This window comes from Sminthopsis crassicaudata, chromosome 1, assembly GCF_048593235.1.
Source record: "Sminthopsis crassicaudata isolate SCR6 chromosome 1, ASM4859323v1, whole genome shotgun sequence".
Taxonomy (NCBI): Eukaryota; Metazoa; Chordata; class Mammalia; order Dasyuromorphia; family Dasyuridae; genus Sminthopsis; species Sminthopsis crassicaudata.
The window spans coordinates 743,478,371-743,502,071 of NC_133617.1; the positions used below are offsets into that span (position 1 = coordinate 743,478,371).

The window sequence follows — 23,701 nt, forward strand, 5'->3', positions numbered from 1 at the left end:
AAGAGTTGCCACAAACATTTTTGCACATATGGGTTCCTTTCCCTCCTTTAAGATCTCTTTGGGATACAGACCCAATAGATGTACTGCTGGATCAAAGGGTGTGCACAGTTTGATGGCCCTTTGGGCATAGTTCATATTGCTCTCCAGAATGGTTGGATCCATTCACAATTCCAACAATGAATCAGTGTCCCAGTTTTACACATCCCTTCCAACATTGGTCATTATCATTTCCTGTCATGTTAGCCAATCTGAGAGGTGTGTAGTGGTGTCTCAGAGTTGTCTTAATTTGCATTTCTCTATTCGATAGTGATTTGGAGACCTTTTCATATGACTAGAAATGGTTTCAATTTCTTCATCTGAAAATTGTCCATTCATATCCTTTGACCATTTATCAGTTGGAGAATGGTTTGAATTCTTAGAAATCTGAGACAAAACTATATATTTTAGAAATGAGGCCTTTATCAGAACCCTTGAATATAAAATTTTTCCCCCAGTTTATTGCTTCCCTTCTAATCTTGTCTGCATTGATTTGGTTGTACAAAATCTTTTTAACTTTATATAATATAATTCAGTTCTTCTTTAGTCATAAATTCCTTCTTTCTCCATAGATCTGAGAGGTAGAATATCCTTTGTTCTTCTAATTAGCTTATATCACTTTATGTCTAAATCATTAAATTATTTTGACCTTATCTTGATATAGGGTGTTAGGTGTGGTTTCTGCCTAGTTTCTGCCATACTAGTTTCCAGTTTTCCCAGCAATTTTTGTCAAATAGTGAGTTCTTATCCCAGAAGCTGGTGTGGTCTTTGTGCTTATCCAATACTAAATTATTATAGTCATTGACTATTGTATCTTGTGAACCTAACCTATCCCATTGATCAACTACTCTTATTTCCTAGCCAGTAGCAAATGATTTTGATGACTGCTACTTTATAATATAGTTTTAATTTTGGTACAGGTAGGCTACCTTCCTTTGCATTTTTTTTTCATTAATTCCCTTGAAATTCTTGACCTTTTGTTCTTCCAGATGAACTTTATTAAGACATCAAACTTGATTTTTTTTTCTGTGTGAAATAATTTCTTGGTAGTTTTTTTGTTATGGCACTGAATAAATAGATTAATTTAGGTAGTATTGTCATTTTTATTATTATATCTCGACCTATCCATGAGCACTTGATACTTTTCCAATGGATTAGATCTGATTTTATTTGTGGGAAAGTGATTTGTAATTGTGTTCCTATAATTCCAGACTTTGTCTTGGCAGTTAGATTCAAATGTTTTCTATTATCTACAGTTATTTTAAATGGAATGTCTCTTATCTCTTCTTGCTCCTGGACTTTGTTGGTAACATAAAAATGCTAGTGATTGATGTGGATTTATTTTGTATCCTGCAACTTTGCTAAAGTTATGAATTGTTTTTAGTAGTTTTTTTAGTTGATTCTCTAGGATTCTCTAAGTATACTATTATATCATCTACAAAGAATGATAATTTGGTTTCATTACCTACTTTAATTCTTTTAATTTCTTTTTCTTCTCTTAATGCAAAACTAACATTTCTTATACAATATTGGATAGTAATGGTGAAAAATCTTGTTTCATCCCTAATCTTATTAGGAATGGTTCTAGTTTATCCCCATTATATCTGACGCTTCCTAATGGTTTAAATAGATGCTATTGATCATTTTAAGAAAAACTCCATTTATTTCTGTATTCTTTAGTGTTTTTAATAGGAATGGATGTTGGATTTTGTCAACTGCTTTTTCTGCCTCTATTGAGATAATCCTCTGGTTTATGTTACACTAATAATTTTCCTAATATTGAACCAGCTCTGTATTTCTGGTATAAATCCTACTTGGTCATGGTGTATTATCCTGGGGATGACTTACTATAATTTCTTTGCTGATATTTTATTTAAGATTTTTGCATCGATATTCATTAGGGAAATTTGTCTATAATTTTCTTTCTCTGTTTTGACCCTACCTGGTTTAAGTATCAACATCCTGTCAGTGTCATAAAAAGAATTTGGTAGTACTCCTTCTTTCCCTGTTTTTCCATATAGTTTGCATAGTATTGGAATTAATTGTTCTTTAAGTGTTTGGTAGAATTCACATGTAAATCTATCTGGCCCTGGAGATTTTTTTCTTAGGGAGCTAATTAATAGCTTGTTCAATTTCTTTTTTTAAAGTGGGACTATTTAAGTAATTTATTTCCTCCTTTTTAATCTGGGCAGTCTTTATTTTTGTAAGTATTATATTGTAAGTATTCATCCTTTTCACTTAGATGATCAGATTTGTGGGCATACAATTGGGCAAAATAGCTTCTAATTATTGCTCTAATTTCCTCTTTCTTCATTGGTAAAAAGTTTTCCTTTTTCATTTTTTGATACTAACAGTTTGATTTTCTTCTTTCCTTTTTCTAATCAATACATGGAAACTTTTTATTCATAGTATCACAAAATATTGAATGAATAATTTTTTAAAATCCCAATAACTATCACTGTGGGCCAGACAATTGTTTTAAACATTAGGATTTAAGAATAAGAATAAGACAATCTGGGGCCCTCATAAAGAAAAGAATTCTAAGTGGGAGAGACAGGGAGTGGAGACCAGAAAAGGGGGACTTGGTCTAGTTAGTGAGTTGTTATTGGGAGGGATTGTGAGGAGAGCCATGGGGAAAGCACTTGGTTTTGCCTTTTAAGGAGCAATGGGTTGGGAGGAGGGGGAAGAATGATAGCTGTTCCCCGAATAAGAGGTGGAAAGGGTCAGGGGACAAGTGTAAGTGTAGCTCTAGGGCAGGTGGTGGTGATTTTTTGGGGAAGGACTGGATAAAATGTGCTACCCAGGTCTGCAGCCTGCTAGATAGCTTGGGTGGGTTGAGTTGTGGAATTCAAAGGAGTAACTTGTTGCATGCATAGTTCTTGCATGCAATCTAGATCAAGAGCAATCAGATCTAGATTAAGAAATGGGGACTCAGCTGGGCCGGTAGCTAGTTGTTTGGTGTGGCCAGAATTTAATAGTATCTTTCATTTTCTCTTCTATATGCCTTGGTTGTATTTATTAAGAAAACAAACAAACAAAAAAGATTGTATAAGTTCTTTTTTTTTTTTTGATAATAGCTTTTTTATTTTCAAAATATATGCAAAGATAGTTTTCAACAAAATCTTTATTTTTCTCCCTTCCTTTCTCCCACCTCCTCCCCTAGACAGCAAGTAATCCATTATAAGTTAAACATATGCAAGTTAAACATATTCTAAATAGAATTCCTCATCTATCATGCTGCAGAAATCAGATCAAAAAGGGAGAAAAAAAAGAGAAAAGAAAAGCAAGCAAACAGCAAAAAAGGTGAAATGGATAGATTCTTTAACTCTGAATTCCTTTTGAATCAAAAATAAGAGCTTCACTTTGCCTTTCTTTGTGTTCCCTTAACATTTAGCAATGTGTCTAGAACCAAGTAAGCCCTCATAAATGCACATTCCTAAATGTGGAACTCAGGTTCTGGTGGATAAAGGCAAGCTCCTGGGGCTTCTGTTTGTAAATTGTTCTGTTTTTGTTAATTCTGAAGTTCTGTATTTATCTTTTTTCTAGATGAGGGATAGATTCTGTCCATCTCTCAGGAGTTGAATTCTCTTCATGGCTTATTCTTTTTGACGCTTCTCTTATTCTATTTGTTCTCCATTTTGATTTTCCTCTCATTACTTTTTTGCAAGAACCTTCTAATTCTAGCTTTATAGATTTATAAATTTATATAATTTATAAACATTTTAATACATTTTATTTTTGATTTCCATTTGTGATTTTTCTTACCATTGCTAATTTTGGGTATATTATTTTAAAAATATTCTTGACTAGAAGCTTTATTTAAATGTTAATATAACTAATTATTAACATTAAGTTCATTTCTGTATATAAGATTTCATAACTTCTAAGGCATTTTCTCTGCTTCTGTGAGGTTTTTTTACTTGGGTCATTGATTTGTATGAATTTTATTCATTTGAGGGTGCCTTATGTGACTGAACACCACAGATTCATAGATTTCCAGAGTCAGAAGGCATGTTAGAAGCCAAGAGTCCAAATCCTTATCTTAAAATTGAGGAAACTGAGATACAGAGAGGTTACTTGACCTGTTCAAGGTCATATCCATTATCAGTGGGATTTGAAGCTGTGACTTCTGACTCCAAGCCTAGCATTCTTTGCTTTTCACCAAGTTGTATTTAGAATTTTTTTCATTGATATTCTGCAGTCGTGGGATCATAGATTTATCATCTAGTTCATTCTGCTCATTTTTTTGTGGGGGGGATGGTGATGTGCACTATTCCAGTGGTACTTTCCTCCATCCATTTTTTTCTCTATTAAATTTTATCTGCTTTTCTTTAAAAAAAAAAAATTTATTTTTCCTATTGCTTTTCAACAGGGAATTGAGTGACCTGGCCCCTTTTTACCCTTTTGCTCTTCCCCATCTTGCCTAGAAAGAAATTTGATTTTCTTATTTGGTTATGCAGTAGATTGGTTTTCTGTTCTGGTCTCATAATACTTGAAAATTTGATAAACATATTCCTTGAGGACATCAGGAAACATCCTGGCCTGTTAGCTCTTTGGTATCCTATTAGGACTGCTCCCCCTCTCCTTGACATCTGTCCATTAATCTACATTGTTCCCCATTGCTGGGTTCTGGCCCTCTTGAGTCCTCCCTTCTCAGAATCATAAAGTCTGAGCATCGGAAGGGACCCAAGGTCCAGGAAATCCAGCCCTATGTGAAGGGAATCCCTCCTATAACCTGCCAAGTAGACGTCTCTTCTCCAAGGAGGGGTGATTGAATATTGGGGGGGGCATCCTGTTCCTCTTTGGGGGGCTCTGAGAGTTAGGGAGCTTTTCCTGACATCAAGCCTCCAGGGACAGCTTCTCTCTCACTCCTGGTTCTGTGCTTTGAGAACAAAGGGGATCCCCCTCGTTTGGTCACATCCTTGAAGAGGGCTCTCGGGCCCCAGCTGTCTCTTCTCCAGGCTGACTCTCCCTAGTTTCTTCAGCTGGTCTCTCGTGACCTGGACTCAGGCCCTTCTCTGGACACCCCTGGCTTCTCATTTTCCTTAGGCTGTTATGGCCCAAACTGAAACCAGAACTCTCCTCTCCATTCCTCCCTGGAAGCTCTGCCTCTCTGAGAGAACCTCGGCTTGGGAGCCTGCTGTACCTCACGGGGCTGACTCGCTGCTCACCGACAGGCCACTGATACCCCAAGATCGTTTTCAGAGCAGCTGCCATCTGACACCTCCCTACCATCCCTTGGCATTTGTTCTTCGGTTGAATTTCATCCTGTTCCATTGAGTCCAGGACCAGGCTGGTCAAGATTCCATCATATCCTCAAGGGCATCCACAGAAAGACTTGTGCAGGTTTTGTATGTGATACCCTCTATATCTTTTAAAGTTTTACTTGTGCTTTTAGTGTATGAGGCAGCCAGGTGGTACAAAGGGTGGGGCCAGGAGTCAGGAAGATGGAGAGTTCAAATCTGACCCCAGACATGGACTAGCTGTGTGACTCTGGGCCAGTCACTTCACTGTTGACTGCCTCAGTCTCCTCATCTGTAAAATGGAAGTAAGAATGTCACCTGCCTCCCAGGATTTTATGGAGGTCAATTAAGATATTTATAGACCCTTAGCCTAATTCTTGGCATATAAGAACAACTGCTGATTTCCTTCTCATTTCCTTTCTCTTCTGCCTCAGTCATCAGCGGCCCTCTGGGCCCACGTTTACTTTATTGTAGTCTCTTCACTTTGTGGCCTTGTTCACAGAGATTTCTGTGCTTCCTGGAATCCTCTCCCTTTGTCTTTCCACAAATTGAGCTCAGTCACATTATCTTTGTTGTTTGGCTGGCCTCAGTGGCAGGAACACTTTGGGGGGGGGGGTCTGCTCGGTGCTGGGGTGAGGGCCAAAGGGCACGAGCAGTTTAATTTTCTTACATAATTCTTAGTTGTTTTCTAAACAGCTGTACCAGCTCTCAGCTCCACCAACAGTGTAGTAGCTTGCCTGTTGTCCCTCAGCACCTCCCTCTCGGATCAGTTTTCCATGAGGCTAAAAATAGTTTTTGCTGCTAGATTGGCTTGACCTTTGGAGTTTGGGATTGGATTTTCAGGTTCCTCCTTTTTTTCTTTTGGCCAGGTCTACTTGTTTTCTGCTTTTTTCTTTATTTCATTCTTTTCCTCACTCATTTCTACACCTGACTCTCATCAGCGCATGGTTTCTTTCTCATTATTTATTCATACATTTAGTCAGTCCACAAGCATTTGTAGGGGCCGGCTTTATACTGGGCACTGTGTTAGGTATATCTTTTTATTCAGGAGTTGTTGATGATAATTACACATCCCAACAAAGTTGTTTTGTTTTTTAATTATATTTAATTTTCAAACATTTCCCCATGTTCACAGTGAGCCAGTAAGCATTAATTAAGTGCCTATAATATGCAGAGCAATGGAGATACAAATATAAAGGATGAAAAATCCCTATGTAATAATCAAATAGATATACTCACCCACATACATATATATGTGTCAAATGAATGCAAATCAAGAGGGCTTAGAGGCTGTGGGAATTAGGAAAGGCTTAATGTGGATGGCAGTGATTGAAATAAGAAAGCACTTCTGTGAGGAGGGAAGGGAAAGCAGAGTATGACTGGGAGATGGAATGTTGTTTGTGCCTGAGGAGCAGAGGGAAGGCCGGCAGAACGGGGCCACCGTGTGAGTGCAGGGGAGTCATGGTCTTGGGGTCAGGAAGGACTACAAGAGGAAAACCAAGAATTCACATTTTATCCTAGAGTAACCTATTTGTGCTGAAGGAAAAACCATTTTAGCCACAGTGTCTAAGATGGACTGATAGGGAAAAGTTTGAGTCAGGAGCATAGATGAGAAGATCTTTATTGTAACTTTCACTTAAGAGAGGGCCTGACTCAGGTGGGAGCTGGATCAGCGGAGAGGAGAGGTGAGGTGCTGACCACGGAGCTGGGGTAGCTGTCGGCTGTGTCAGAACCTATGAGCCTGCCTGACAGGAAGGTGAGGCTTTCCACACAAAGGGGAACCTTTGGGGCAGAGATGAGAAACTGGCTTTGGGGCCTGTTGAATCCCAGAAGTCTGTCTTCTCAGCTGCCTGTTTTTTAGATTCCTTCTGCATTGGTTGAGATCATTTAGAGTATGTATTGACTAAAGCTGAAATCCTCCTGTGGTGGACAACATGGAAGACAAGGCATAAAAATCTATGTCTCTTTTTAAAAAGATATTTTAAAGTTATATGCCCAGAAGCTTTTCTTAAACTTATTTTTTAAGGTTTTAGTTCTTTTCTGCAAGAAGCATTAAGATTCTCAGACAAAGGAGTTTGTTATTTATTTTTCAGAATACTTGTACTTCTTGCTTGTAGGCCATGAAATCCCTGAAGGTAATGGGGGAAATTGCAGTATTTTTTTTTAATAATTATATATATATATTTTTGACAGTACATATGCATGGCTAATTTTTTTTTTTCTTTCTTTCTTTTTCTTTTTTTTTTTTTAATAGGCTGGGGTTAAGTGACTTGCCCAGGGTCACACAGCTAGGAAGTGTTAAGTGTCTGAGACCAGATTTGAACTCGGGTCCTTCTGAATTCAGGGCTGGTACTCTATCCACTTTGCCACCTAGCTGCCTCCTGCATGGGTAATTTTTTTACAACATTATCCCTTGTACTCACTTCTTTTCCAAATTTTCCCTTCCCTCCCCTAGATGACAGGCAATCCCATACATGTTAAATGTATTACAGTATATCCTAGATACAATATATGTGTGTAAAACTGAATTTCTTGTTGCATGGTAAGAATTGGATTTCAAAGGTAAAAGTAACCTGGGTAGAAAGACAATAGTGCAAACAGTTTACACTCAATTCCCAGTGTTCCTTCTCTGGGTGTAGCTGATTCTGTCCATCATTGATCAACTGGAGCTGGAAATTGCAGTATTCTAAGGTATTTGTTGATTTGTTGACTGTTATGTGGATCTAATACTTAAGTATGCATAAGGTAGGAGAGCTCTGTCTCCTCTCAGCAAACAATTGAGGATCTTAAAATGGAGGAGCTGGAAGAAACCCTAGAGGTTGTCTGATTCCCCATCATATTACAGCCAAGGAAACCGAGGCCCTTGCCAGGTGGAGAGCCTCCTGCTCATTCTGAAGTCAGGGCTGGGCCCGGTGCCCAGGGATGTAAAGGAGCAGCAATCACCAGCCAGCCCAGGTGGGCCCCAAGAAAATGCTGGGCTATATTGAGAACAAAACGAGCTGCTATTAGGACCCTGTCTAGTTCTACTGAAGGGCCCTTTTTCTGGAGGCCAAAGACCTGCCCTTTGGGGGATCTTTTCTATTCTGGACTGGTGGGGGGGGGCGTTTGTAAGGTCCTGGGCAGGACCACTTTGTGGCCTTTTTTTTGTGTCCTCAAAACTGACCCATTTTGAAACTCACAAACATTCCTTTAATTAGGCCGTTAGAAGGAATAGCAGAATCCCCCCAGGAGCTGGAGGAGAGCAGAGGCAGTTCTGTTGCTGTCATTAGATGAGAGGTTTTTAAAGAGTTGACTGATAAACTGCAGATACATGGGGAGAAGTGACCATGTCTAAGGATTACATTGGGAAGAACGTCATGGAATGGTTTTGAGTCTTGTCTGACTCTTCATGGCTTCCTTGGGGGTGGTCGGCCATTTCTTCTTCCAGCTCGTTTTACAGGTGAGAAAGCTGAGGCAGCCACGGTTAGGGGCCTTGCCCAGTTACCCAATAGGGAGTGTCTGAGGTGGGATTTGAGTCTATGCAGACCTTCATGCAGTGGACCTTTGACTCAAGAGCCCTTTGTGTAGAAATATTTGATTTCACAGAGTCTTTAGCAGGGCCACGCTTCCCTGAGTGGGAGAGAAGTGGAGACTGCGGGTGCTCATGAACTCCTTCTGTTCTCTTTTGGTGGGGTAGGGGATATACTGTGCTCATGGGCTAGTTTTTTTTACCTCTATCCTTGTTACCTTTTACCTCTCTTCCCTAGTGGGTCAAGTATGGCCCTGCTGATTGCCCTTCCGGTGTGTGATGGTTGCATTCGTGTTCCCGTGGAGCCTCCTCCAGGCTTTCAGTAAATCTTTATGTGGCGTAACTTGAGATCCTTCATATAAGATGTATAAGATGTGGCGTCCAGGACAGAGAGTTGGGCACCTTTCCCACCCTAGGTGGCAGATCTCTCCCCAAGCAACCCGAGAACACTATGGTTATTTCACTGTTGGTTAATGAATATTTGCTTCCAGCCTTCTTGAACCCCCAGATCTGCTTCAGATGAACTGTCTAGCCTTGCCTTCCTCATCTTGTATTTGTAAAACTGATTTTTTGCATTTACCATCCTCTCTGTGAAGTGTAATCTTTAAATTCAGCTAATCGTTTTAGACTGTGGAAATCTTTGGGGATTCTCTGTCATGCCCTGTGTCAGCTATCCTTCCCGACCTTTTTTTTGTAAACTACAAATTTGATCGTCCATCTATGCCTTTATCAAAGTTACCGATAAAAATGGTTACTCAGTAGAGGGGAGAGATCAGAGAGATTTTCATGTAATGGAAAGAGTGTTGAATTTGGAAGGAAAGAACCAGTGTGGGTTTGAAATTCAGTCTCTGCCATTTGCTTTGAGAATAACTTTGGACAAGGTTCTCCCCGGGCCTCGATTTATTTAGCTTTAAGATGAGGCGATGGCTATTGGACAAGACAATCTCTGTTCTTTTCTGGGGTCTTGGGGTGTTAGAATTTTGCAAAGTTATCTTGACCTGTTGTTGAAAGGCAGGAATGTGGACATTTTAAGTTATCTCGCTTGGAAAATAAACTGGGCTGTGCTGCTCTGTGACCTCGGGACCCGTTTGTCCACACTCTGTAACAGCCATTCTTCCCGGTGTTGCTGATGTCTCTTTGACGATGCTGGGAGGCCCACTGAAGGCTGCTGGGGACCAGAAAACCGGAGGCTTTTACAGACTCTTTTTAGGAATTGTCTTGTTCGGTATCTGGGGCCCAGCCGTTTCTGCTTATTCAGGGAAATGTGTTCTGGACTCATTCTGTCCAAGCCCCTTCTTTTCCTGGCAGAGGAGTGAACTGTCTTTCTTCTGGTAAACAAACAGAAAGGCAGCTCCATGGCGACCGGAGGTGGTGTCAGATGAGATGGGACGGCTTTTAACTATCCCGGGAGAAACTGCTTTTGTGGGAGACGGAGGTGTGGGGAAAATAATTTCCTCTTATTTACCCTTAATCAAGAAAATTCCGCTGCCCTGAAGTCATCTGGAGTTTCAGCGTGGCCAGATTCCATAGGACAGACTTCTCTGAAAAACCCTTAGTGACTCATTGTAATGATATCTTGGCAGTTTGTCCTTTTTAAATTTAGAAAAAGATTCAGATCAATGAGTCCTGCCCTGTTCTGCTCCTTCTTTCCCTCATCCCTAGGCTCAAGTGAACCAGAACGTGATGAAACCAGGAGAAAGAGCTGCCAAGAGGAGCTAGGGGAAGGAGAGGGGAGCGGAGCTCAGGGACGCCAGGACTCCTGAGTCTGCTGGGGCTGCTGCCTCTGACTTGGGGGTGCAGGGACCTCAGAGTCTGTCCCTGCATCCCTTTTGCCTTCTGTCCTATTGTTGTTAACCTATTCCCCCCCACCCCCCACAGGGGTCTTTGAGTCCCATGGCTCCACACTGCCAGAAGGCTGCTTCTGGGCCCTTTGGTTTTGTGTGTTCCTGTTGGCCGGAGTTCTAGATGACTCATGGGAGGAGTGGAATGGGAGCCCTCCTGCTACTCAGGCTGGGGTCATGGAGGCATTGCCCCGTGGGGCCCCTCCCCTGCCGTGCCTGTGGGCACATGGAGCCTAACCAAAACCAAAGGGGAAAAGCCATGAGAGAGAAAAAGCAAGCAAACAAAAAAAGGTGAGAATGTTAGGCTTTCATCCACATTCAGTCTCCATTTCCATCCCAAGTCTGTTGGAATTGTCTTGGATCAATGTATTTCTGCTCATCATTTCTTTCTTTTTATTTTTTTTGCTGAGGCAATTGGGGTTAATGACTTGCTCAGGGTCACACAGGCAGGAGGTGGTGCTCTACCCACTGCACCACCTAGCTGCCGCTGCTCCTCATTTCTTATAGAAGAATATGATATTCTATTTCATGTCCCGTAATTTATTCAGCTGTTCCGCAGTGGATGGGCATCCCCTCAGCTTCCAGGCCTTCACCACTGCAAAAGGATCGCAGCAAATAAGTCTGCACACGGGGGGCCTTTTCCCTCCGCTAAGATCTCTGTGGAATAAAGGCCCAGTTGAGATACTGGATCAAAGGGCGTGTGCAGTGTGGCAGTGCTCGGACAGAGTTCCATAGTGCTCTCTGAATGGCAGGATCCATCAGGGATTTCCTTTTCCTCAGCCATTCTCAGCAGGCCAGCACAGAGGGGCTGAGGCTTTAAAGGGACAGAGAGCCAGTGCCAGAGTGCAGTCGGAGGCTGATGAGGCGGTCGGCGGGCATTAGTGAGCACGCCCTGTGTGCAGAGAAAGTGCGGGGGGACACTTGTGAGAGAGCTTGGGTGACGGGGTTGGAATTGGGCCTCGGAGAAAGCGAGGGAGGCCCTTCCAGGCATGAGGGCCAGTATGGCCAAAGACCCAGAGAGCTGGGATGAAGCATCATGGGTGACGGGCAGTAGGAGGTTAGTGGCTGGACTACCTAGAAATGGCCGGAGATCATGTGCAGCCAGACCGCCAGCTGGTGGTCTTCAGCCTCCTCTCACTCTCCATGTGAGAGTGAGTTTCATGTGAGTTTCAACAGAAACTGGGGTGGCTGGCCGTTCTTCTCCAGCTCATTTTCCTGAGGAGGAAACCGAGGCAGGCAGGGAGAGAGGACCTGTCGACAATCACACACAAAAAAGGTGAGAATGTTAGGCTTTCATCCACATTCAGTCTCCATTTCCATCCCAAGTCTGTTGGAATTGTCTTGGATCAATGCATTTCTGCTCATCATTTCTTTCTTTCTTTTTTTTTTTTTTTTGGCTGAGGCAATTGGAGTTAAGTGACTTGCTCAGGGTCACACAGGCAGGAGGTGGTGCTCTTCCCACTGCACCACCTAGCTGCCCCTGCTCCTCATTTCTTATTCTATTACTTTCATGTCCCATAATTTATTCAGCTGTTCCACAGTGGATGGGCATCCCCTCAGCTTCCAGGCCTTCACCACTGCAAAAGGATCGCAGCAAATATGTCTGCACACGGGGGGCCTTTTCCTGATTGGACCTCTCTGTCTCCACTGTACCCACCCTTCCACCCCAGTTGTCCTGGTAATCAGGTGGGAAAGAACTTGACACGTCAAACCCAGGAAAACACATTGTGATCTTTGATAGAGTTGGGACTCGCTGGAGTTTACTGATCAGCAATAGTCAGAGCTGGGCTTCTGGAATATGTCATCCCAGTCAGGAGCGAGCTGATAAAGCCCAGGGAGGAGGGGGAAAAATGGTTGCAGTTCCCTTCCTGATTCTTCATGTTAAGGGCTCCTGCCTTTCTAAGTATGGGCTCACTGCTCCAGCCTCTGCCTTCCCCATCCCTCCTTGCTCTGTCTCCCCTAATCTCCCTGGCAGGCAAAGACGACTGGTCACATGTCCAGGAGGAGGAAATTGAGGGGGCCCCTGGAGTGCTCCCCCAGACTCCATCCAGGCTCAGTGGCAGAGATCAGTCTGTTCCCTGTTCTGTATCCTGCTGCCTCCTCAAGGGGCCGAGTCACCCAACCAGAAGGGCCGGGCCGGACTTTGAGTCAGGGAAGGGTTCTTAGAGGGCTTTCACCTGAGGGGCAGAGTCAGATGACATGGGCCAGTGAATTTTCTCTGCCCTTTCATTTCTTCATCCCCAGGGCCAGCCCTGACGTTCTCTTACTTTGCTGCTGCAAGTCTGCAGTGAGTTTGGCTTTCACCCTCTTTTCTTCCAAATTGCTGCAGAGTGATGCCCTGGCTGTCCAGACTGTGGTATAGAAGTCAGGAGGGCCTTCAGTCTGGGGACATCCGTATAGCTTTGGAATGGGCCCAGCCTTGTTGGAGACTGCCATCGGTGGGGGAGAGGTTGGAGTTGGTGGTGTTGGTGACTGGGGCTCATGCTGCTGATGGAACCAGGCATGAGTTTTTGGTGGTGCTGAAAGCCTGGGAGGCTCCCTGGCTGCTGCTGTAGCTGCCTTTTTTTTTTTTTTAAATAGTGTTTTATTTTATCTGATTAAATGTAAAGTAAATTTTTAACATTCATGAAGAAAATTTTTTGTTTTCCAAATTTCTTCCTTCCCCACCTTCCTTTCCTAAATATGATAAGTAATTTGTTAAATGTGCAATCATATAAAACATATTTTCATGTTAGTCATGTTGTGAAAGCAGTAACAGACTAAAATGAAAAAAAAAAAGATGAATACAAAAAAAAAAGTAAAAATAGTATTTTGGATATACATTCAGACTCTATGAGTTTGGGTTTTTTTTTTTTTTTTTGGAAGTGGATAGCATTTTCCATCATGAATTCTTTGGAACTGTCCTGGATCATTGCATTGCTTAGAAGAACTAACGTTAGAACTAAATTTATTCACAGTTGATCATCGCACATTGTTATCACTGTGTACAATGTTCTCTTGGTTCTGTTGACTTTCCTTTTCATCAGATCATGTACATGTCTTTACATATTTTTCTGAAATCTGCCCGCTCCTCATTTCTTATAATATGATAGTATTATTCACGTACCACCTCTTGTTTAGCCATTCCTCAGTTGATGAGCATTCCCTCAATATCCATTTTTTTTTCTACCACAAAAAGAGCTGTTAAAAGTATTTTTGTGTATGTTCTCTTCCCCTTTTAAAGATCTCTTTGGGATAGAGATCTAGTAACTGTCCCAAAGGGAAGGCACAGTTCAATTGCTCTTTGGATATAGTTTTAAATTGTTCTCCAGAATAATTGGATCAGTTCACAACTGTGCTAACAGTGAATTAGTTTCTTAATTTTCCCCAAATCTTCTCCAGTATTTATCCTTTTCCTTTCCTGTCACATTAGCCAATCTGATAGATGTGGATTGGTACCTCAGAGTTGTTTTAATTTACATTTCTCAAATCATTAGTGATTTAGAGCATTTTCCCAAAAGACCATAGATAGTTTTGATTTCTTCATCTGAAAACTGGCCGTTCATATCCATTAATCATCTATCAGTTGAAAAATGACTTATATTCTTAGACATTTGACTCAGTTCTTCTATATATTTGATAAATGAAGTTTTTATCAGAAATCCTTGCTGTGAAAATTGTTTTCCAGCTTTCTGCTTTCCTTTTAATGTTGGTTGCATTGATTTTGTTTGTGTTAAACTGTTTAAATTTAATATAATCACATTTTCCCATTTTACATGTCATATTGTTCTGTCTCTTGTTTTGGGAAAAAAAAAAATCTTCCCTTCTCCATTGATCTGATAGATAAACTAATCTTTGGCCTCCTACCATTTGTTTATGGCATCATTTATAGCCATTTTGACTTTAGTTCTTGGTATATGATGTAAGATGTTGGTTTATGCCTAGTTTCTGCCATATTGTTTTCTCAACAGTTTTTGTCAAATAGTGAGTTCTTTCCCAGGCTTCAGGTAGCTTTGGAGTTCTTGTCTTAAGTCTGCTTCAGTCCATTCTTGGTATCTATCTTAGCAGAGTTTGTATTTCTGAGAAGGCTGGAGTCAGCCCCTTTGAGAAACTCTGTCTCTGGATTTCTCTGTGCATTTCTGAGTTGTTTGTGGGTTGTTCTGAGATGGGTCCTCTCAATCATCTGGGAACTCTGAACATGAAGCAAGCAGGACCTGGCAAGTTTCACGTAGAAAGAATAGAAGTTCTTTGATCTGACTTGTTTGACTCTGGTCAGATAAGACTCTCCTGTTCTTAAAGAGAAGATACTTCTTCAAGAAAAAATAAAACAATTTAAGATCCTTAGCTCAGTGATATGCAACAGTATCTTAAATATACAGATCATTGATGTTAGGTAGCATCTTCAGTGTATAGTTCAGTTACTTCAAGTATTTATTTACATTGTCCAGCCAGCCATATTCCCGAAGAGAGATTCTCTCCACCAATGCAGACTTAAGAGTCTGGGAGAGCTTCTTGGAGAACTTAAGATAGGAAATTCATAGTCCCTCAGGCAGCCTGTATCAGAGATAGGATTTTCAGATTAGTTCTATTTATGCAACCTATTACTTATTATTTATTCCTTAATAAGAATTGACATTTCAACTCTATAAAGTATCATGTGACCCATATTATCCCAGAGTCCCAGGTAAATGCCCTTTCTTAAATATATCTATGTGTCTGGACTAGAAATACATTTAAAAATCTTGTTTTATTTTAAGTCTCTCCCTCTCCTGTCCATTGAGAAGATAAGAAACACCAAAACTCTTTTCATTATATGTATAGTTATTCAAAACAAATTTCCGCATTATCTATGTCCCTCCCAAAAAGAAAATGAAAGAAAAAATGCTTCATCTCTCTGATATCACGTCTCTATCTGGAGGTGGTTAGCCTATTTCACCATAATTCCTTTGGCACAGTGATTGATTCCATCATCTTGCTCAGAATAAACTGTCTTTCGCAGTTGACTGTCTTACAATATCGCTATTGCTGTGTAGATGGTTCTCCTCTGTTTACTTTGCATTAGTTTGTGTAAGTCTTTTCTGGTTTCTCTGAAACCATCCCTTTCATCTTTTCTTGCATCACAGTAGTATTCCATCACAATAGTATTCCATCACAATCAGGTACCATACTTTCCTCAGCCAATCCTGAATTGATTGATGGGCATCCCTCAGTTTCTACTACTTTGCCATGAGAAAAAGAACTGCTGGAAATATTTTTGTATGTATGAGTATCTTTCCTGTTTCTTTGATCTCTGTATAATAGAACTCTAGTAGCAAGAATCAATGAGCTGAAGGTATGCGTGTTTTATTGCTTTTTGAGCACAGTTCCAAATTGCTTTCCAATATGGTTGGACTAATTTACAGCTCTAATAGCAGTGCATTAGTATACTTATTATCCCAATACTCCCCCAACTTTTTCTGTCAACTTAGTCAATCTTAGGGTGGTGAGAATTGCTTTAATTTGCTCTTTCTGTTAATGATTGTAAGCATTTTTAAAATGTGGCTATTGATAGCTTGTATTTCTTCCTCTAAAAACTGTATTCATTTTTCACCTTTCACCTTTTATTAATTGGGAAATGGCCCTTATTCTTGTAAATAGAAATGGATTTTAGAACTAGTTTTTGGCAGTTGTGAACCAAACAGTGAGATTACTGATGGTGTTGTGTTCCAGAAAAAAATAATAGGACCTTGTCATTGCCCGGGTCTTGATCTTTGTGCCCTTTTCCACCTTTGGACCCCCTCAGGCCTCGTCCCCTCACTCACACTGCCCCCAGACTCAATTCTGGGCCACCTCCTGTCCCCCTCTGGTAGGAGCTGGGTAGCTGGGCCATCCTCTGAGCTGAGATCAGCCCGCTCTGTTCTGTACCCTCCCCGGTGCTCCCCTGGTTGCTGCAAGGAGATTATGAAGCCAGGCCACAAGGAATGTTGGGGAGCTGGCCTGTGTGGTCCCCAGAGAGAGCAGGTGACTGATACTGTCAGGTTCTGGGGTCTATGGGGGTTCCAGAGCTCCTCACCAAAAGGTGAGACTGAATGATTATTGTAACTTCCAGATGACTTTTGCTTCCATCTCTTCCCTTCCCAAAACATTCTTTTAAAAATTTTGAAGTTAAATCCCAAGTAAAATGCACATTTCTGTATATGTACTAGAACACGAAAAGAGGGTGGCTGGCTAAGCTGATGCACTGTGGACAGCCCGCCTTCTAAAGAGGGATTCCTGTCACTCAGAGACTCCTGTCCAAGGCCTGGGTCACCTGGGGGTGGGGCCTGGCCACCGTCCCAATGACCTTCCTAAGGCACAGCTGAACCAGATGTCATCCCCATAGAGTGGCAGCCAGGGGCCTCAATAGGTTAGTGCCGAGCCTGGAGTCCCGAAGGCCTGATTTCCAGCCCAGACTCGGATACTTCCTAGCTGCGCGGCTCAGCAAGTCACGGGATCTCTTTTTGCTTCACTTTCCTCAGCTATGGAAAGTGAATAATGGCAGTGTCTGTGGTTGTGGGGGATCAAATGAGGTCATAACTGTAAAGTCTTTCACACAGTGCGGTGGCCCGGGGCAGGTGCTGTCTGTGTGTTAGTTATCATTATTAATTGCCAGATCTTTTAGAGGATATGTTATTTTCCCCCAATTCCATGTCAAGACAATTTTTTTTAACATTTTTAAAAATCTGACTTCCAATTTTTCCCCCTCTCTCACCTCCAGTATAATATAGATTATATATGTGCAATCATGCAAAACATATTTCCAGATCAGTCATATTAGTCATTAGGCCCAAAGGGAAAAAAATCATTAAAAAATGAAGTGAAAAATGGTGTGCTTGGATCTGTGTTCTGCCGCCATCCATTCTTTCCCTGGAGGCAGAGAGCATTTCCCTCCATGAGAACTTTGGGATTGTCTCGGATCACAAGCTGAGCCTCCCAGTTTAATGGTCTCTTCTGGGTCTGCCTCCTCCTCCACCTTTTTGCAGCCCATTCATGGTCTTCTCCTGGACTCCCCTTCTCTGGGGGCCTTAGGCCCATCTGCTTGTTCCTTGTCAGTCTCCCCTGCTGGAGCTTCCTTCAGATTGGTTCCACAAAGACTTTCTTGACCTCGTTTATCATCTCTGTGCACATGACTTTTAGATCTGCTTCTCCAGTGCTAACTTCTCTCTGGACCTCGAGTCTCCCATCACCCATTGCCTACTGGACACATTGACCTGGGCAGCCAGTGGGACAGAGCGCTGGGCCTGGAGTCGGGAAGACCCTCTCTGAGCTCAGCTCTGGCCTCAGCCAGCCGTGGGGCCTGGGGCTAGTCACTTAACTCTCCTACCTGTGTGAAATGAGCAGTCCAGCGTCTCCCACCTCAGCCAGGAAAACCCCAAGGGGGCCATGAAGAGTCCGACAGGACTGACCAGTAACACTCTGGTCTCAGGCTCAACATTAGCAAAGGAGCTCTTCATCCTTCTCTTCCCAGCCTCACCTCTTCGTATTCTCCCCAGGCTGGCGGCCCAGGTCTCCTTCTTGACTCTTTACATCCCCCACTGTGTGGTTGTCGTTTCTCGTGGTCGCCACATCTGCTGTTTGCCAGCCCCTCAGGCCCTCGCACCGCTCGACTGGACAATCATGGCTCCGTCATCCCTCAGCTCTCCCCGGGAGTGTCTGACCACCTCACCTCTCCACTCACTAAACAGTGGCTCCCGTTAACTTGGGTCCCTTTCCAGTCTTCTGGTGCACAGCTCTTCTCCATGACGCCGGCCTCTGAGCTGCTCTTGCTCTGCTCAGTGTTCCTGCTCTTCCTGGAGCTGCTCTTGCTCTGCTTAGTGCTCCCTCTCCTCCCTGGGCCCTTTTACTGGCTGTAGCCCCTCACTTCTGCCCCCCCGCTTCCCTCAAAGCCCAACTACGGTCCCACCCCCAGCCCCCAGGACTTTTCCTCCGAGATTCCCGCTGGGGAACACTGTTGACATCTGTGGGTATGAGGCTGTTTGCATGGTGCTCCCTCCCTGAAAATGTGAACTAGGATTCTCTCTTTGTCCCCTGTGGGCCTGATCCATGGTAAGCTCCTCAGTGCTCATTGACTGATTTCCTGACTTCTCCACTTGTCTCTTGTCCTTCCAAGGATGTGGAGTATGACCTTGTTCATCTTAGCCCTTCCAACTTTAGCTCGGGTGCCCCCTCTTCCAGGAAGCCTTCTGCCATGAGCTCCTCTTCCTCAAGTTGTCGTCGATTATTTCAGTTGGGTCCAATTCTTCCTGATCTCGTTTGGGATTTTCTTGATTAAGACACTGACTGGAGTACTTTGCCATTTCCTTTTTCTGCTTATTTTAAGGGTCAAGTGACTTGCCCAGGGTCACAGAGCTTGTAAATATCTGAGGCTGGATTCGAACTCAGGAGATGAGTCTTCCTGACTGCAAGTCTGCCACTGCTCGCTGGCCGCCCTCCTCAAGTTATCTTTCATTTTTTTAACTCTCTTGACCTCTACGTGGTCTACGTGGCTGTGCTGGTCCTTGTCTCTCCAGTAGAATATAGGCCACTTTTCTTTCTTTGTATTTGTGGGACAGTTTCTGTCACAGAGCAGACAAATTTAATCAGAATAAAAATGGCTTCTGGGAAAAGAATGTTAATTTTATTTTGAAATATAGACAACAAAATGTAGTGGGTCAGCTTAAGAAATGAAGAAAAAAACTTATTCATAATTTCTTTGTTCTTTTTCAGGATTAAAAACTTGATGTCAGTACTCAGTTTTTAAGAGAGTCACTCAACACTCAAGAAAACAAAATGGGGACTCCTGGGTCGGGAAGGAAGAGAACGCCAGTCAAAGACCGCTTCTCTGCGGAAGATGAAGCTTTGAGCAACATCGCTCGAGAGGTTTGTGAACTGCAAATCCTTCCCAATGTGCTGTTGCCCAAATGGGGTTGTTGTGTCAGGAGAGCAGGAGTGTTAACCTGGAGAAAGCTCTGAGGGGGCTGAGGGCTCCTCCATGGAAGCACAAGCTTTGGCTTCTCTGGGCCAGGCCCCTGTGCCAGGTGCCAATCCCTAACCCTGCATTTCTGAGAAAGCTGCTGTGGAGTAAACATGGCCACCTGCCTGTGCTAGCTGCTGCTCCCTTTCTCTGAAGGGTAGTTTTCTACACTCTTCACTTTCTGCTTAAAGTGCTTGTTCTAATTGGCTGCAGTTTCGTATTTACAGATTTACACATCAGCTAGTAATCCGTGTTCATGTAATTTAGGCTGGTCGTTGCATCAGAGAGGTTCTGTGTGGGCTCCAGAAATGCTTGTTCCTTTGCAGGGTCTGAGTCCAGGGGCCACGAGTGTGGTCCTCCCATGGGAACTGACTTCTGGCTCCTCCCACTCCGTATCTCTGAGCTGGACTTAAGCCAATGGTTGGGGGAAGCCCTTTCTGAGTCTGGGCAGCAAGTGATTCCCATAGTCCTGGCCCTGGGCGTCCTTTGTCTTTCCTGTCTTGCTGAAGACCCTGCCCTGAGATCTCTAATGAGCGGCCATCCGCCCTCCTGTTAGGCTGTGTTGGCTAATGTCCTAAAGAAGGCCGTGATCTCGGTCAGCAGGAAACGCAGCTGTATCTGGGGTTGCCCTGACTAGACATTCCTGGGGCTACAGGCTTCCCGGGGTCCCCCTGGGGTGAGCCTCGGCCAGATCCCTCTCCCCTAAGTTTTCCATGGTTGGATCTTTGGCTTGGGGCCCGGCTCTTACTCACATCCTCTGGAAATCATGTGGATCCCAGCGTCACCCTTGGCCTGTCCATTGCTCAGCACATGAGCAGACCTTCTTTTGAGCCTACATTTCTTTGATGACGTCCTTTCCTCCACTTCTTTTTAACTGTTTTTTTTTCCCCTGTGTGATTACTCTTGTCCTCTGCCTGCTGATCATTTCTGATTTTGTAGAGATTGTAGATTGCAGCCGTAAAGCAAAGCACACTTATTATAGCATGTTGATATTCAAGAGGGATCTGTCATTGTTTTGCAGAGAAGTTTGAAGTCAGTATAAAAGGCAGTCAGACCTTTCTTCTCTTCCTGGGCCCAAACCCAGGGTGTGTCCAAGCCACTGAAGCATCTGGCCTTAGTAACCACTTCCTCTCTCCTTGGAGTTCAGGACACTGCTCCCTCTGGGTTTTTCCTCCTCCCTGATTACTCCTCAGGCACCTTTCCTGCACATCATGGCCCGTGTCCCCCCTCCTGCTGTTGTCCTTGGCCATGGCTGCTTTCCCTCTGCACTGTTACTCTCCGGGATCTCCTTGTCTCTCTTTAGGTGACTCCTGGGGCTCTGGGGCCGGGTCAGCATCAAGTCCAGGGTTGGAGGTCCTCTTCTCTCCTCCGGCCTTTCCATCCTCCCTCGAGGGTATCATCATTCATCCGGTCATCAGGGTTTACAAGCTCAGAATCAGCCTCCCTCTCCTCCCTCGCCAGCTGCAGTCAATTCTGTTTTTGTTTTCACCGTTCATCCCCATCTTTTCACTCAGACCTTCCCCCTTGCCAGGAGCCTCCTAATCCAGCTCGGGCCTCCAGCCTCCTCTGACACAGCTGCCAAGTTGGTTTTCTGAAAGTGCAAGGCCCTCTGTGGTACTCGCTTGCTTGAGAAGTTCCAGGAGCTTACTTTTTTACTCCAGAATTAAATCTTCCCCCTCTTCCCCCTTTTAAAAAGCCTTCCCATCGCTTCCCCTGTCCCTCCCCTCTCATCTTTGGTCTCCGTGCCTTTGCGTGGCTCGTCCATCTTGCCCTTGCCTCCCTTTAGAAACTTGAGCTTTGTCATGTCTGTTCAGACGCCATTTTCCATAGGAAAATGATCTGCCACTTAAATTGTAGAGACTGTATTTAAATGAAGGGATAGCATTGAAGAGCACATTGAGAAACATTGTACATGTGTTGGCATGTTACAGGACATTTCTGGCCATGTTTGTTTCCTAAGCAAGACTCAGATAGCTCTCCAGAAAGCTAACGCAGACTCAGGGTTATTTTGTTCAAATTTCTGCTGAAGGATCAGGGAGTCGTTGCTTTCTGGGATCCTTCTCGGGGCCCCACCGAGCTCCAGAGCATTCAGGCCTCCAGGGTTTGGGGCTGTCCCTCCCCCGAGTTAGTTGTTGGGCTCGCAGCCAAGCAGAAGGGGACAGGTGGGTTTGCACAGCACTTGTCCTTGGCAGATGCCGGTTGAGGGCCAGGCCTCTTGCTCACCACCTGGAAATCAGGCCCGGGTGCCTGTGACGTTGGTGGAGGTGTGAGGAACTTCACACAGGGTGTCCCCGCAGCTGGTGTGTCTGCTTTTGTTTTATCTGTGGAGCCCCGGCTGGGCCCCGACCGCCTCGAGCAGCCTGGCACAAAGGCTCCTTTGTAACGGGAGAGGCTCAGATCTGGTTATCATACAAGCACGGAGCTGCTCCGTGAGCCCCGTGAGCACGTCCTCTCCCACACCTGGAATAGGCCGCTCCCTTTGCTCAGCATCATGGAATCCCTCATTCTTTCAGTCAGTCAGTGGCCAGTGGATGGTGAACAACCTTGCGAGGACTTCGTGTGTTCTGTGCGCGGTTGTTTGGTGTACGTGCAAGTGTTTACCAGTTGGACTAGGAATCGTTTCCAAAAAGTGCATTTTGTATCTTCAGGGACAGTGTGCTTAACAAACACTTGTAAATTGTGTGTGTGTGTGTGTGTGTGTGTGTGTGTGTGTCCTGGGCTTCCTGCTTTGTGGGAATCAGTTCGATGGCCATTTAATTTCATCATTTACTTTTCTTATGTCATTTCTTTATTCAGCAGACTTTAGTTTCAAAGGCTAATTCCTTATCTTAACATTTCATTGCTCCATAGTCTTCCTCCCACTCGCTTTTCCTGTGGTCAGTAGCATCTGACACTACTGATAGGGTTAGTGCTTGGAGCACCCAACCCCTCACTTGCCAAATGTGGAAGCGGGGGCCTAGGGAGGAGGAGCGGGAGGAGCGGCATGGCCACAGCTTCGGCTGCTGCCCCAACACCGGCTCCTTGGCTTCGGCCTGGGCTGAGCCAGCCTTCTCCTAGTACTTTGCTCTGGAATGTCCCCTCGGAATCAAAATCAAGTTCTTGGCCTGTGATTGGCTGACTTTGTGACAGCAGCACCTGGGAAGCGTGTGCTAATGCTGACCAAGGCAGGACCGGTGATTGCAGTCATCTCCATGACTGCAAGTTTGGGAGGGGACGCGCTTGGGGACCTTCGCTTGTTCTTCTCCATGATGTTTGCCCGTCTTGTCTGCAGACCATTCATTCGCTAACTCGAAGCAGAGTTTTCTCACCCTCCAGAATTGGTAGACCGCTGTCTCGTGCCAGTCAGACTTGTGTAGACGTGGCCTGTGTTTGTGTTTTTGTTCACTTCCCATGTTCTGGAGTCGACAGCTTGTTTTAAGCAGGTTGAGTGCTGCTCCTATAAACGCTGCTAGTGTCTTCTTTGGCCTGTTTCTGTGGTTACTTTGGCTTTTCCTCTTAACCGTTTTTGTGAGCAGTGCCCAGCTTTGGGTAACGGCAGCTCTGTCTGGGACCAAGAGTTCTTCCTTCAGCACTGCATTTGGGGCCTGCCCCGTGCAGGGCATTCTGACTGGCTTCTTGGTGCCCGGGGGCAGAACTTCCAGGTAACCTTGCAGAGCTGGGTCCCTATAACCTATAATCTGATACATCCTAGATGCTAGTTTTCAGCATCCTTTGGTCTGCCCGCCTCAGGTGCCAGTCCATCTTGTTCAAGGTGTTATTATAGACTCAGGTTGTTGGATCTTTTAAAGTTCTTTATAAGATAGTCTTAGAGTACAAGGGCATTGTCCCTCAGAAGCTGTGCTCAAGGATAAGTTTATCCATGATGTGTTCCAGGGAGTTCAAGACTAGCAGGGAAATAGCAGACTTCGCTGCTGCCAGCCTGTAGCTTTCCTCCCTTTCCCTTTATTCTGTGGAAAAAGTCTGGTTTTGGTGCCTGGCCTTCCTCTGCTCTCCCACTCTTCTCAGATCTCTGTGCTGCCTCAGGCTGACCCTTTTCTCTCTGAAGTGGCCAAACCTCGTGGCACTTTCAGGCCCCATCCTTGCTGCCTTCTGGGCAGCTTCCAACCATTGACCACATTCTCTT

General features: G+C 44.0%; 1 protein-coding gene across 13 annotated transcripts in view; it reads left to right on the forward strand.

Moving 5' to 3' along the window:
• Positions 1 to 23,701, forward strand: part of LRRFIP2 (LRR binding FLII interacting protein 2) — a 92,594-nt gene that overhangs the window by 14,957 nt on the left and 53,936 nt on the right. For 10 of the 13 annotated variants that reach the window (XM_074284378.1, XM_074284366.1, XM_074284365.1 and 7 more), the window contains exon 2: positions 19,332 to 19,484. In XM_074284378.1, coding sequence (XP_074140479.1) covers positions 19,395 to 19,484 — 90 coding nt within the window. In that variant the 5' untranslated portion in view covers positions 19,332 to 19,394. Of the gene's footprint in view, positions 1 to 15,776; positions 15,864 to 19,331; positions 19,485 to 23,701 lie in introns of those variants that run through there. The other 3 variants (XM_074284368.1, XM_074284371.1, XM_074284377.1) reach the window with 3 other exon arrangements.